This window comes from Parus major, chromosome 1A (genome assembly GCF_001522545.3).
Source record: "Parus major isolate Abel chromosome 1A, Parus_major1.1, whole genome shotgun sequence".
NCBI lineage: Eukaryota > Metazoa > Chordata > Aves > Passeriformes > Paridae > Parus > Parus major.
The window spans coordinates 43565858-43579647 of NC_031773.1; the positions used below are offsets into that span (position 1 = coordinate 43565858).

At 34.5% G+C, this 13790-nt stretch overlaps 1 protein-coding gene across 3 annotated transcripts in view; it reads left to right on the forward strand.

Annotated features, from left to right (window-relative positions):
• CFAP54 (cilia and flagella associated protein 54) overlaps positions 1–13790 on the forward strand; it is a 105782-nt gene that overhangs the window by 15408 nt on the left and 76584 nt on the right. For all 3 annotated transcript variants that reach the window (XM_015627290.2, XM_015627293.3, XM_015627292.3), the window contains exons 6-20: positions 212–355; positions 785–898; positions 1000–1098; positions 1626–1824; positions 2881–2955; positions 3823–3935; positions 4049–4217; positions 4865–4950; positions 6874–7008; positions 8029–8176; positions 9932–9987; positions 10992–11120; positions 12367–12514; positions 13319–13396; positions 13480–13601. In XM_015627290.2, the coding sequence (XP_015482776.1) occupies positions 212–355; positions 785–898; positions 1000–1098; positions 1626–1824; positions 2881–2955; positions 3823–3935; positions 4049–4217; positions 4865–4950; positions 6874–7008; positions 8029–8176; positions 9932–9987; positions 10992–11120; positions 12367–12514; positions 13319–13396; positions 13480–13601 (1815 nt within the window). The remainder of the gene's footprint in view (positions 1–211; positions 356–784; positions 899–999; positions 1099–1625; positions 1825–2880; positions 2956–3822; positions 3936–4048; positions 4218–4864; positions 4951–6873; positions 7009–8028; positions 8177–9931; positions 9988–10991; positions 11121–12366; positions 12515–13318; positions 13397–13479; positions 13602–13790) is intronic.

Here is a 13790-nt window from a genome sequence, read left to right on the forward strand (position 1 = left end):
GATGGAAAAAACCAATAACATGCAGGTGGAAGGCTTTTCAGTCAATAAAACAGGTTAAAAACTATTACAATTTCTATGATTTTTTTCCCCCCCTCTTTCACTTTGTCCTACCAGGTGAAGGTAAGTCTTTGTATCTGTCCATTAGTAAATAGGAAGCATACTTATGTATGTTAAAATGCATTCATTTTGAAATTAGATTTCTTCAATACAGGTCCTGGAATACTTACTGTGGGCCAGTATATGTATGGAATCATCCATTCCACTCTTATCTGTGCATTATTTGACGTGGAGAGCCACCCTATATACGGCAGTTTCTCAGTGTTATTTTGATTGTCAAGCTGGCATTCATGGAGAGGTATCCTGATTTACCTTATGTAGCATTTCAGATGCAATCAAATAGGAAATATTTATTTAAATATTCCTACTGTATCAGCAGATCATATATATTTAGAGTTCTGCCCGTATTCCAAAATTTTACTCCAAAGGGGAGATGTGTTTCCACACAAATGTATAATGTATAATCAACTGAAATGCAATAGCACTTTGTAATATACTCACAGTCACAGACTTCTAGCATTAAACACTGGCCAGGTCCCATGCATATATACAAAAGGTATTTTACAAAGGTTTTATTTTCCTTTTCAATTGTTCAGGACCTGGCTTTCATTGCGGCTCTTTGCAATTGTATAAATTCAGGAACTATATTATTCTAAAATTAGATATCAACACAGAGTATGTATATATATATATATATATATGTATGTATTTTTAATTCTTTGGACAGATATTTGCTCGCCGTGGTTTGATTAAAATTGATGAAATAAAGAAATTAGAAGATATCAGTTCTTCTCTGGAACATACAAAGACAGAAAAGATTTTTAGAGAGGCCACTCTAAAGGTATCATCATGCAAGTCATTATAAAAAGGTAGAGGAGTTATGATCTTTATGAACAGAAAACATAAAACAGATATTGACTTAATTTTTAATTTGTGCCCCAGATGTCAGTAATGATTTTCAAGAGAGCAGTATATGAATCCAGAAGAAAGTCGAACAGCTCTCGACGTGAGTCAAAAGTTAACCCAAGAAAAGCAGTAAATGTAAGTCTGATATTTCACATAATCCTTCTCTTCCTTTGCTATTTTCATGTGATGAAACTGTGATATAATTTTTCCAGATACGGATGGTGCCATACACAAGCAGTAAGTTTTATATTTGCAGTTTCATAATTAACAGAATTTATTAAGAAAACTCAGAACAAGCTTCAAAGTAGGGAAGATGTACTAATTATTACTTTAGAAGTTTATCAGGAGAGATCTGCATGGTTTTAAACTACATGGCCTTAATACTCTCCCCCATAATTTCTACTGTACTATTTTTGAAGTAAAATACCATGCCACAGTGTGTCTGGCTGCTATGAATTGATTAGTCTAAGTACTGTACCTGCTTAGCATGAGGCTTTGCTATGCCTTTGAAGCATGACATTAATAACAGCAATATGTTTTACAGTATGTTATTTTCTGTTTTGAACACGTACTTACTTTCTGATGGAGAAATGTTTTGAAAAAAATCTTGCTTTATTGCAAGTTTAGATGTCACAAGGCTTAAATTACCTTTTCTTACTTAGCTGTCATGGCCTCGCACAACTACTGAGCAGCTGCTTGTGGAAATGTTTGATGGTGCTGCAGCTCAGTTCCTTGCCATCCTGGAAGCACTGTCTGATAGCAGCAGGAATCTATTGCCTCCTCATCCTCCTGTTCCTGATGAAATTCAAATCCGTGTTGTCACTTCTGAGCTTTTTTCCGCAGGCCTAGAAATCCTCTCAGGTAACAGCTTAAAGAAGCAAAGCCGGTGTTGGTGGGGAGCCTGGAACTCCATTTTATTTTGGGTTTTTTTCTATTAAAAAAAAGAGAATGTGCCTGAAGGTATATATTTAATTGATAACAATAGCACCTATAAAAGCAGGTAGTCTTTCTTATCTTCACATAATAGAAGATAAAAATCTGGTTTGATCTCCATTGTCTATTATATTCAGTAAACATCTGCAGCAGTTTATGCATCTATTTTCTAAGTAAACTGGAGTTCATTATCTTTGTAGTGGTCTTTACAGGCTTTACTGTGCCATATATTTATGTCTAAAACTGTTGTTAACACATAGTGTTTCCACTACTGCTGAGCAGTTATTGCACAGCCTCAAGGCTGTCTCTCCAACCCTCCCCTCCCCAAAGGCCGCTAGGCTGGGGGTGGGCAGGAGGCTGGGAGAGAACATAGCTGGCACAGCTGACCTGAACTCACCAAACAGCTGATCCACACCAAAAGCCATCCAGCTCAGCAGCAGAGTCTGTGACCAAGGGAGAGGATAGGGGGATTTCCCAAGCAACTGCTACACATCCTGAAGCCTTGCTTACCAGAAGGTGCATGGGTGTCTGCCCACCTATGGGAAATAGTGAATAAATTACCTTTTCTACTTCATTTTCAGTCACAGCTTTGTTTTCTTTATTTATTTGGGAGTGTCTAAACAATGAGCTTTCCATCATTTTTTCCCCCTGTCCTGTTGTGAAGCATGAGTGAGAGAGCAGAAGGATGGGGGTCGAGAAGCCAGGCAAGGTCAGAATACCATGGTATTTGATGTATTCTATTTTCTTAAAAAAATCTCTTTAAAGTTAGATGTGAAAACTTAAGAAAAACACTGGACTTGATGGTTCCTTCCACACTTTTTTTTTTGCTGGGCTGAGTATAGTCCTGGGTATAGAGGTATTTTGTCAGTAAAAGGATATATAGAGTACACTTCAAAATGATATTTTTCTTGGTATGATTACTGCCTAATTAGAATTTAACAAGTCAAATAAATTATAAATTGATTTAATAATTTTATCTTGAAGGTGGAGAGAGCAACGGCACCAGTAATTTTGGTATAATTAATCCATCATCTACCCTTCTGCAGTTGATGCTAACAGGTAAGCTAGCTTTGAATTTCAAAGGATTTCTTTAACCCAGTGATGTAAATGCTTAGTGGACAGAATTAATTTTCATGTTAGTTCTATACATAAAGAGTGTGCAAAATGGTGTCCTCTTGGAGTGGTTGTGTACAGGGCTGGGAGCTGGACTTTGTTGATCAAGCTTGTGGGTACCTTCCAACTCATGACAGTGAGTGTGGCATATTATTAGGACTACAGAACACTGCTGAATATATTAGCTAAAAAATTGCTGAGAGTTCCAAGGACCAGGAGGTCTATTTTCTGCCTTACTGTGGTCTGATAAACTTGAAAAGTGAGAAAATAGGCTCCTTATGTGTATACGAGCATTTTTGGACACAGTAAGGCGAAATGTTTACCTGTCTTGAAATAAATTGTATGTGTTTATATGCAATTTTTAACCCAAATTTTGGATAGCAAAGGTCTTTACAGGGTGATAAGCTCTTCCTGCAACAGCAAGGGTTAGATCCTTGGTGCTCTTTACACAGGTATGTTATATCAATAATTGTAGAGCCTTTTTTGAATGTAACAGGACAATGTAATAAAGTCAAGTTAGCATGCCGGTATTTGTTCAAAGTTTGGATTTGATGATCTTGGAGGCCTTTTCAAACCTATATGATTCTATGGTTGCAGATTCATCATTGAAGCAGTCTAAGCCTAGACATTACTGTGAAAAGATAAAACTATTGTTTCTTGTAAAGTTATTAAAACATCCTTCAAGATTATGTTGACTGCTGAAAAAATGTTTTGTGTTTATCAATGCCCAAATTATGAAAATAAATTAAACTTTCAATAAACTTCTGAATACATATATGTAAAACAAAGAAAATATTTTTGTCATCACTGCAGGACAAAAAGGGGTGTCTGGAAATGCTGCTGTGAAATTTGTAAAATTAGCTTTCAGCTATGAAGAGTGGGCCGTGTTTTATTCTGCGCTTGAATTTGTTAATAATTTTCTTCAGGTAATCTGGATATGATTGTGATATTCTTTAGTTGGTCTTTTCCTGTGAGGGTAAGGAGTATGCAAAATACATATTTTAAAGACCAGTCTCTATGTTTTTTCCCTCTCTATTAGACTCAAGATGACCCAGCATGGAAGAAAGCTGAAATAGAACTCAAACTCCTTACACTGATGCAACCTTTAGTATTCCCAGGAACATTTGAACGTAGTTTTTCTGTTACTGATGATAATAGCGAAGAAGCCAGCACACTTCAAGGTTCTGAAAAGACACAGACAGTTAGAAGTGAGTGTTTTTCAGTTATAATTGTGTTTGAATTTCAAATATTTTTACAGCAAGAGGTTTTGTTGATTATTTATAACAATGTAATATGTTTCATGCAGTAGTCTATGACAAAAAGTAGTAATCGAGAAAATGCTACCTATTTTTTCCAGTTTTCATTTGTCAAAATATGACTTTATATGATTTCCCTTAAGTGGGAAATGCATGATACATGTTAAACCTGTGTCTGGTTATAACCAAAGATGCAAAACGATTGAATGTTTTCAGACAAGTTTTCAGGGAAAAAGTGAAACACATCCTTGAGGGTTTTTTTTGTCTGTTCTTACACTTAATTTATGCAAAATTTCTTTACACAGAAGCAAGAAAAAATTGTTAGACCAACTGCAATTTCATTCTATGACAATCAAAAACCTGAATATATCTTGAAAACTTTCTGTTTCCTAAAAATAGAAATGCTCATTTTCACAGAAGTAAATAAACTTGGAATTATCTGTCCCCCTCTGAATTTAGTGTTTCTTAGACCATGTTATCTGCTGGTTTATATTAGTAAATTAGTTGACTCAGATATTTTCAAACTTAGTTTTTAAATTAGATATGATATCTTGCCTTTCCTTTTTTTTCCATTTTTTTATTATACATGTTGAATGTAGAGAAATCCTTAAAGCCTGAAGATCCTTTTCATGATCTTACAATTCTGGCAACAACAGTGTTTTCCTGTATCTCCACATCTGAGCAGGTAATAACAGAATTTTATTTTTTCTCAATGTATCACTTAGTCTGTAATGAATGCATATAATTGAAGATCAAAGGAATCAATTGCATGACTAACAAACTGCAAGAATACAAAAAGTGAAAAATGTACTCATGAATATTTTTAGTTTGTGATTTAAAAAAATGGTATATTCGTTCTAAAATTCTCTGTAATCAGTTACTTGAAAAATATTTAGTAGGTATTAAATTTATTTGGGAGACCATAGGGCTGATTGCATGTTTCAGCTAATCAAGGAGAGATCAAATTTCTTTACATATGTTAGATTTAGGTGGGCAAATATGCTCAGCTGTGGAAAACAGTTCTGCAATATTTATAGAAATGGGGGCAGTTACCCTACAGAATGATAATACCTTTTTAACAGCACTATGTCTGCAATTTAAGGTCAATTCTCACTGCAAAGAACTGAAACAAGCAGCAGCAACAAGAAAACCAGTGAGAGTGGGACTCTGTGCTGAAGTCTCCACTGTGGAATGAATCCCATTATGTATCTGATGATTTATTCCCAGAGTAGCCACTTCTACTTGCTCAAACTGAGATTTCCCTTATTGTGCTACTGGGAGGGGAAGAAATTATACTGCAGTGTCTCCACTACTAGCACTTACATTAAAATAATTTGTGATCCAAGAGACTAATGATTTTTTTTCCTTAGAAAAAACCTATTCTGATAACATGGCATATATCTTAACTGCAAAATTTATTTTAGATATAATTTGAATATTGCCACAATTTGGATGTAACTGGAGCAGACGCATTTTTAGTTTTGGCGTATTTTTATATTTAGTCAAAGTACCTTGCCTGTGAGGTACCCCACAGATACCTTTAGACAGCATGATTTGTCAGTTTTAAATGTGACCTCTGTATGGAGGCAGTTACCTGGATTTAAACTCTGCTGGTTCCTCTACACTTTCCTGCAAATCTTCTTGATCTTTTGTCCAGAGAAGAAAGACAAATTCGCCCCTGATTAACAGAGCATTTACTGATGGTGAAGGTACATGATATATAGCTGAGGCAATCTAACAGCTTGCTGCCACCAAAACAGTGCAAAAATTATTTTGATTTACATTTTTCCCCTTTTCTTCTCCCCTCAGTTTCATTATCAATATCCCATAAATCTTATGCTCAAAGATATATGAGATGGATATATCAGGTGTCACTGCATCTGAGATGCTGATTCAGCTCTGCTGTAACTAGTGATAAAGATGTGTACTGATCCTTACTCACTGTTCAGAATGTCTTTAACACAGATGCCTTTAACACTATTCCCTTTTAAAATGTGTTAATTAGGAGGTTAACTGACTAGAGTTTTGAATTCGTTAATTATTCTCTTTGCAAGATGCAGGTCGGGTTTCACATTTCTTTCACTTGTTAGATATTTCAGTCCAGATTTTTGTCTAGTTGTTTGTTTTTCACTGCTTCATAGTCTCAGATGCACCAACAGCCTATGGAAGTACTCTGTCAAGCAAAATGAAACTATTAATTTAGATTTTCTTCTGAAAATATTTAAATACTTCAATAAAAATAAAGTTTCTCCAGACTCTACTGATTTCAGCGTTATAGTTAATTTACTCTCTCATGTAATTTTCACCTCACTGATTTCCTTGTCTATGTTACTTTTAAGAGCTTGCCAATGAAAAAAAAAATAATAAAAAAATAACTCCCCAAACCTCTAAACCCACTTATTTTGTTGAGAGAAGAAAAGCTTGGGTGGTCTACCAGAACTATTTTTTAAAACAAATTTCTAAAGCTTTCAAAATGTTGTCATCCCTTATAGGAAGTTGACATATTTTATTTACTTGTGTTGGAAAATGTCGGACTGTTTATGTACTGAGCTATTTGTGTGTTTGTATGCCTACCTGTTTCCACAATTATATTGTTTTTTCTTTCCAGAATGTCCATCCTGACAAAGAAATACTTGTTGATGTAGTAATGTGTTTGTGGCAGAAGTGTAAAACAGACCTTCAGCAAATCCAAATGAGTGGAAGTGACTGCTTAGAATATATCCACAAACACCAAGCTTACCAAGTACTCCTTCATTATAAAGTATTTCTCTTAATGTGAATGCAGTCTGTTATAGTAAAGGCAGTGAAATACTGGTATCCAGTCTAAGTACATTTTCTTATGGTAAAATGCAGCTAAATCATCTTCAAAAATATCAATTATACACACTTTGAACACACTGTGCTCACATAAGCCAGTACCAAAATATTCTCCAAGTATAAAGTAACCCACTGTCTGCCAGTGGGCCATGGTGGTAAGAAGCTAAATTAGTGAAAACATTTGGGCAGGATGTAAGAAGAAGAATAATTTGAGATGTTGTGGCAGAAAATATCAATGTATTTCAAGAAAGTTCCCTAGGTCAGTTGAAGAAAGTGCCAAAAACCATACAACTTAAGGGAGATGGGAGTCAATAGTAGAGTAGTATTCAGCCCACTGGATGGAGTCACAGCCTTACCTAGAATTTGTTCTGTGGGTGAGAGGCTCTTGGTGAAATGGGCTCTCTGGGCCGCCAGTTGGTGCTAACCAGCTAGTTTCTGGAGGAGTTATTTTTGTGACTCTATACAGCAAAATTGTTTGGAACTTCCCCAGAAGGTAGTGTACGGTTATTTTCCTCTGTATGTACAACTGTAGCATTTGGATCTCTTTTATTCTGATTTTAAGTGGGAAGATACTTACATAAATGAGAGATATGTAATCAAATCTACTGGAAGGCTTACTGCACTAGAGGAAGGTATTAAATTTATGGCTGTAGAACATTCATAAAACTTTCCAAAAAGATTGGCAGGAATAATAATGTTCTAAAATAAAAAAAGTCTCCTGTCTGAAGGAACAGGGTCTATGGATCAGTGTAAATTCAGCATCTCAGCCTGGAGACATTTAAAAAAAGAAGCCAGATCCAGGAAAGGAGTTGTGTGCATGCTTGTGAATATTTTTAAACAATTTTGAGTGCAAAACCCTGTCTAGCTCTGTAATGCATAAATGTCTTCCGAAAATTTGATTTATCTCCATCTCGATTCTTTTTCTCCCCCTTTCCCTCATTTTTAGTGTGTTCACATACTCTGGATAGTGAATGAAATAATTAAGAAGAGCAACATAGCAGACACTAATGTAATGTTTGCAGAGATAACCTTATGTCTAGCTGCAATACTGGAAAATGTAGCTGATTCTACAATTGTATCTAAGGAAAAAGAAGGTAAGAAAAATTGAGTTTTCTTTCAAGAATGACTTTTAAGATTGGAACTTTTCTGAGCTGAAAATTGAATAACATACAAATTAAAAAAATACTGTAAAGACACTGTTGAGAGTGGAAGGACAGTATTTTTCACACAAAATTTCACCCATTATTTGAGCTAATGAAACCTGTTTTCCCAAGGATTTATGATTCCTTTCCTTACATTTCCAGTTCTACTGAAGTAACCCCATTTTGAATTACATCTCTTATTACTGACTCTCCTCACTGGTCTTCTACATGTCTCTTATCCCCTTCAGAGTAGCCTCAGATCACTGCTGTTTTCTCTGAATATGGGCTACGCAAAAGGCAGTACGTGCTGTTGCTAATTTGGAGCCTTCAAGTGCTGGTTGATTAGTAGCAGGCTAAAGGGGAAAATATTGAGGTCATACTGAAGCTTTTGCATTTATTGAGTAATCAGTTTGGTTTTCTTCTCTACATATTCTTGATTTTTGTATAGTAATTCAATTGTTTTTGAAGTTGAACTTGGCTGACATTACTGGGATATGTTAATCAATCACAGTAAACAAATTTCCTTTCAAAACCTGACTAATTTTGTAAAACATGAATATTTAGACATACTTTGAAAGCTCTCTATTGTGTATTTTGGAATATGAATCACAATTCTTGTAAATGTCTTACAGTAACTAGAGAGTAAATGTTAGGGATCTTATTAGACCATATCTAGAAACAGAAAGAAATTATAATACTTTTGCACTTTTGGAAATAAAAAAAATCTTGGGAATCTACTACTTATTATTAAGGTTGAGTAGGTATTGGTTTTGGTGGTGTTACTTAGATCATAAGGTTCTCAGGGAGACTAAATGAGTCCTCATTGTAGCACTCTTACTTTTTCATTCAGTATAAGTATGTCTTTTTGGAGGGGAAAAAAAGCTGAATAGGTAGGAGCCATTGGTCAAAACAGGCTGACAGTCAAGCATATGCTGGTGCTGAAAAGAACCTATTTACTGTGTGAATGCTGAGTGAAGACAAATTTTCTTTTTTATGAGGAGGAGACAGTGAACAAGCGAAAACTAGCATGCAGAAGTGGCACAAGGAGTGACCAGAAGGTTGTTCCTCTGAAAAGGGAAAAAAATAATTTATTTCAGAAAAAAAATGAAATTAGAGGGTTTAACCTAGAACTAAATAAATGGTTTTTCTTGTTTTGAAGAGGGAAACATAAGTTTGGATGCTTTCTTCATAAATGAATGTAATTTAAACAGTCAAAGCAAACTTTAAAAGAATGATAATACTGTTTCAAGAAATATTAAAATGAAATAATATCTCTCGTAATAATATGACCTCCTATTCCTAAAAATCCTTCTATAAGTGAAATCAACTGTGAATTAGATAATAATAGGTTTGAGTTGATTTCAAAATGGAGAATTGCTATATGAATGCTACAAAAATATAAGCAACTACAAAATGAGTCCTAGTTTCATTAGCTTGGTTATGACATGGCTATGAAATGTATGGTACCTTTAAAATACAACAGTATTAGCTAATAATATCCTGTATTAGTATAACTGTACATGTACATTGCTGTGTGTCTAAGCCCTTGAAAGCTCTTCAAGAAACAGTATTGTTACCGCTCATAGTCAAACACTGAAGAACAGAATTATTGCCAAACTCTGAAATTATTAATAGAGCTGATCAAATGGTACTAAAATTTTCTGGATTTATTTGATTTTTCACTTCTGCTTTTCTCGCTATAAAAAGGAGGAAGTGCTTCTCTTTCTCAAGATGAAACCTGTGATATGCCTGAAATACTGATGGTAACGTTCAATTTATCTTAATTGATACATTGATTTTGAATAGAATAAGAATACTTCTGCTTGAAGCTTTTCATACAATTTTGTATTTAGTTTTACAAAGATGAAATATTTCATGAAATCCTTCTAGTGCAGAGGAAAAAAACAAAGATACTTTTTCAGCTGAAATAAAATTTGAAAATATTCCCTGAGTCTTTTTTATCAATCCTTTTTCTGGAAGAGATTATATTTGAAAGCTTTGTTACAGCATGAGCATGGTAATTTCCACTCTATACCTTTTTATTATGCCAATCTGTAGTACCAGCCTTGAATGGTTTAATAGCACATTTTATTAGGATGGTAGGAATTTTAGTTCTTGCTTAATTTAGGAAAATACTTTGGGTTGTGATTTTGCTTCCTTCGTTTTGGAAGGATTATGTGGAATAAATGAAATTCTGAATTTCCTTGCTTTGTTCTGCACTTTGCAGAATTGTCCAATCAAATGGCTTACTAAAGCATGTTAAGGACAAATGATATGTGTTAGTCTGAGGATTTGGGGGGTGTTGTCAGTCGTGTCTCTTAATACTTACACACATAGACAAGGTTTAGTTCAGTGACAGTCTACTTAAAGGTTGTGTTTCCTGAAAACACTGTGTTTTCTTAGTAGTGTTTAATGGATTATTGAAAAATTGCAAGTACTATGGTTTCAATTTAATTCTTTAAGTTTGATTTCATTCTGCTATAAGCTAACTCTAAGGGGTTTTTGTTTGCTTTTGGTTTCTGGTTTGTTTTGTTGGGGTTTTTTTTCTGGTTTTTTTTTTTTTTTTATTGAGCTGATTTTATTTCAGTCCTACTTGAAATTTAAGACATTGATATTAGTATATTGAAGTATGAGGAGCTGTACGTATGTAAAGATAATCTGACAGTTTTAAACTTCAACAGCTAAGAAGAAAAGCACATTACTTTTGATAGTCTATCTTATATTTTTTTATGTTATCTAAGGAAATGTGTTTACATTTTCATTCCAGAAAACACCGACAGAACAATTAAAAATTGCTTATGAAATTCTTGAAAAAGCAATTAATGACATGAACACATCTCGGTTAATGACCCTTTTACCAGATGGAAAGTCGATATTTGACAACTGCTGTACAAAGGTAAAATTTACAAAAAGCTACACTGCAACAAAATCTATCAGTAATATATTTTGATGACACAAATTTAATTTATTTAGAAATTAATTTTATTTAGAAATCTTAGCGCTATCAAATGTACCTCATCTTCCTTGCCCATGTAAGAAGAGAATAGAAAAAAAAAAAATCTCTGCATATTAGTGTTGTGGTTTAACCCCAGCTGGAAACTGAGCCCCACAGAGCTGCTCATCCAGTCCCTCAGTGTCCTGCGGAAAAGGTAAAAGCCAGAAAACTCATGGGTTGAGATAAGGATGGTTTAATGGGGAAAGCAAAAGCAAAACAAGGAATTAATTCACCGCTTCCCACAGCAGGCAGGTGTTCAGCCAACTCCAGGAGTCCCCATCACATGTAGCGTGGGTGACTTGGGAAGACAAATGCTATCACTTGAACATCTGCCCCTTCCTCCTTCCCTGAGGTTTAGGTACTGGCTGTGATGTTGTATGGGCTGGAATATCCCTTTGGTCAGTGGGATCACCTGCCCTGGTTGTGCCTCCTCCCAACTTCTTGTGCCTCCTCTCTGGTGAGGTGGTGTGAGAAGCAGTGCTGTCACAGCCTTGAGGCTGTTTGAGCGCTGCTCATTAGTAATGAAGACATCTCTGACATTATTAACACTGTTTCCAGCACAAATCCAAACCACTGCTCCATACCAGCTACTATGAAGAAAACGAACTCTGCCCAAGCCAAAGCCAGCATGAGTTGAAAGAGCATTTTTCTCTTTCAGTAATAAACTATGAACTCCTTTAGGCTTTCTTTAACATTTTATTTTGAAATAATTATAATATATAGGTTTCTTGTGTAAAATAAGAGCAGAAATCCTGTTCATATTTATTGCTTGCAACTGTTTATTATTAAAATCAATTTTTGTTCTTGATGTGAGTTCAAGTTTTCTAAATATTTTCATTCTATATCAATATGATACTTGTTTTGTGGATTGGTAACACAGTAAAAGATAGTTTTTGCCATTTTGTCTTTATTACTGATCCAGTTTTCTATTGATTCTCAGATTTTGTCTAGTTCTCTTTGTGAATTATCTGTGCTCTCTCCGTCTGGTCACTCTCCTTTCCATGCTTTCTTGATTGACTGCCTATTACACGAATATGACAAATTTCAGTTTTGTCAGTTTACTGAAACAATATCAATATCAAGGAAAATGCAGTAATCTAAATAGTGGAATTTTGTATTTACTTAATTGCCACTTCCTATTCATTAGGTAGACTCAAATGATCAGAATTTGAATTCTGTTCTGGGATGTGGTGATGACAGAACAGGAACAGATAATGGTTTTGTAAGAGATTTACACTTGGAGCTCATTCAGGCCCAACATCGAGTAGCTGTGAAACTTCTTAAAATTACACAAGGTAGGTTTCAGTAAAGTTAAATAATCTTCATGACTTGAGTAGAGCCTTTTTGCTAATATATTCTGTAGTACATAGAAGTAAAGGAGTATCTGCTTTTTGGAGAGGAGCTGATGTTTTGGCAGTTTATATACCATTTATATACCAGAAATATTGTACTGAATTTGCAGAATTTAGATTTACATGACACTGGTCTCCAACCTTTACTCAACCGATGGCAGTTAAATTTTGCTGCAGTTAATGGATTTCATTCCTAGGCAGTTGTTGTATTTTAGTTATAATATTAACTTTTATAATGCCAGTAAAGAAAAATTGGGGTTCTGCAGATTTTTTTTTTCTGTAATGCTAATTTTCTCTCTAGAGAATGACTTAAATATTTTATTCAGTGCTTTTGGTAATTTGAACTTCTGCTCCTGTGAAGTTGTCTCTGTATCTTTCCAGTCAGTGGATACTCCACTTTTGCTAAATGGCTTCTGAAAAAAACTCAGCTTTTTCTCTCATTATTAGTGTTGTTTTGGTTTTTTAAAATTAAAACCTAGTATTAATTTGACACTGCAGAGCTACACTGTGCCCTACTTCCTATGATCAAACCTCTTTTTCTTCTTTTTTTACATTTTTCTTTACTAAAAATGTAGGCAGGAGGATGGAGTATTTTTAGTGGCATGATCTGTACAAGAAGTTCTACTTGAACCAAAGAAAAGAATGTGAAACAAAGCAGAGCTTTACTATAAAACTATGTATTAACCTCTCACTCAATTTTTTTGCAATAGCACTATCAAAATAACTCAATATTTCCATCTTACACAGCTACTCAAGTTGTTGACAGACGTCTTAAGTCTACTAAGTCTCGTGAAAAGAATATTGAAGATTTCCAGTATTTATCAGGTAAGACTTATTACTTAAGATTTTAGAAATATAATAAATTATTGCCACTGTTTCATAAATATCTTAAAATATCTGTTTTTTAGAGGAACTTATAATGAAAAAAATAAAAAGGAATAAGCTATCCAGAGCAATCTTTTTGATGCAAAAGGCTGCACAGAAGTTCCCTGAAGAGTTAACTACTACTTCCCAAAGGCAGCTACTGGAGGTAATAATAAGAACCTTATGATAGAAATGCTTTACCATTAGCACAGTTTTTCATGTTCTGTGTAATTAAGACACGTAATACTACTTTTTATAAAAACAAAAATGGAAGGAACTTGAGGGTCATTGTGTGTTTTTAACTTGTATTGTCAATTTTTTGTGAAGAAATTTCAAAGAGTAAAGTGATCTTAAA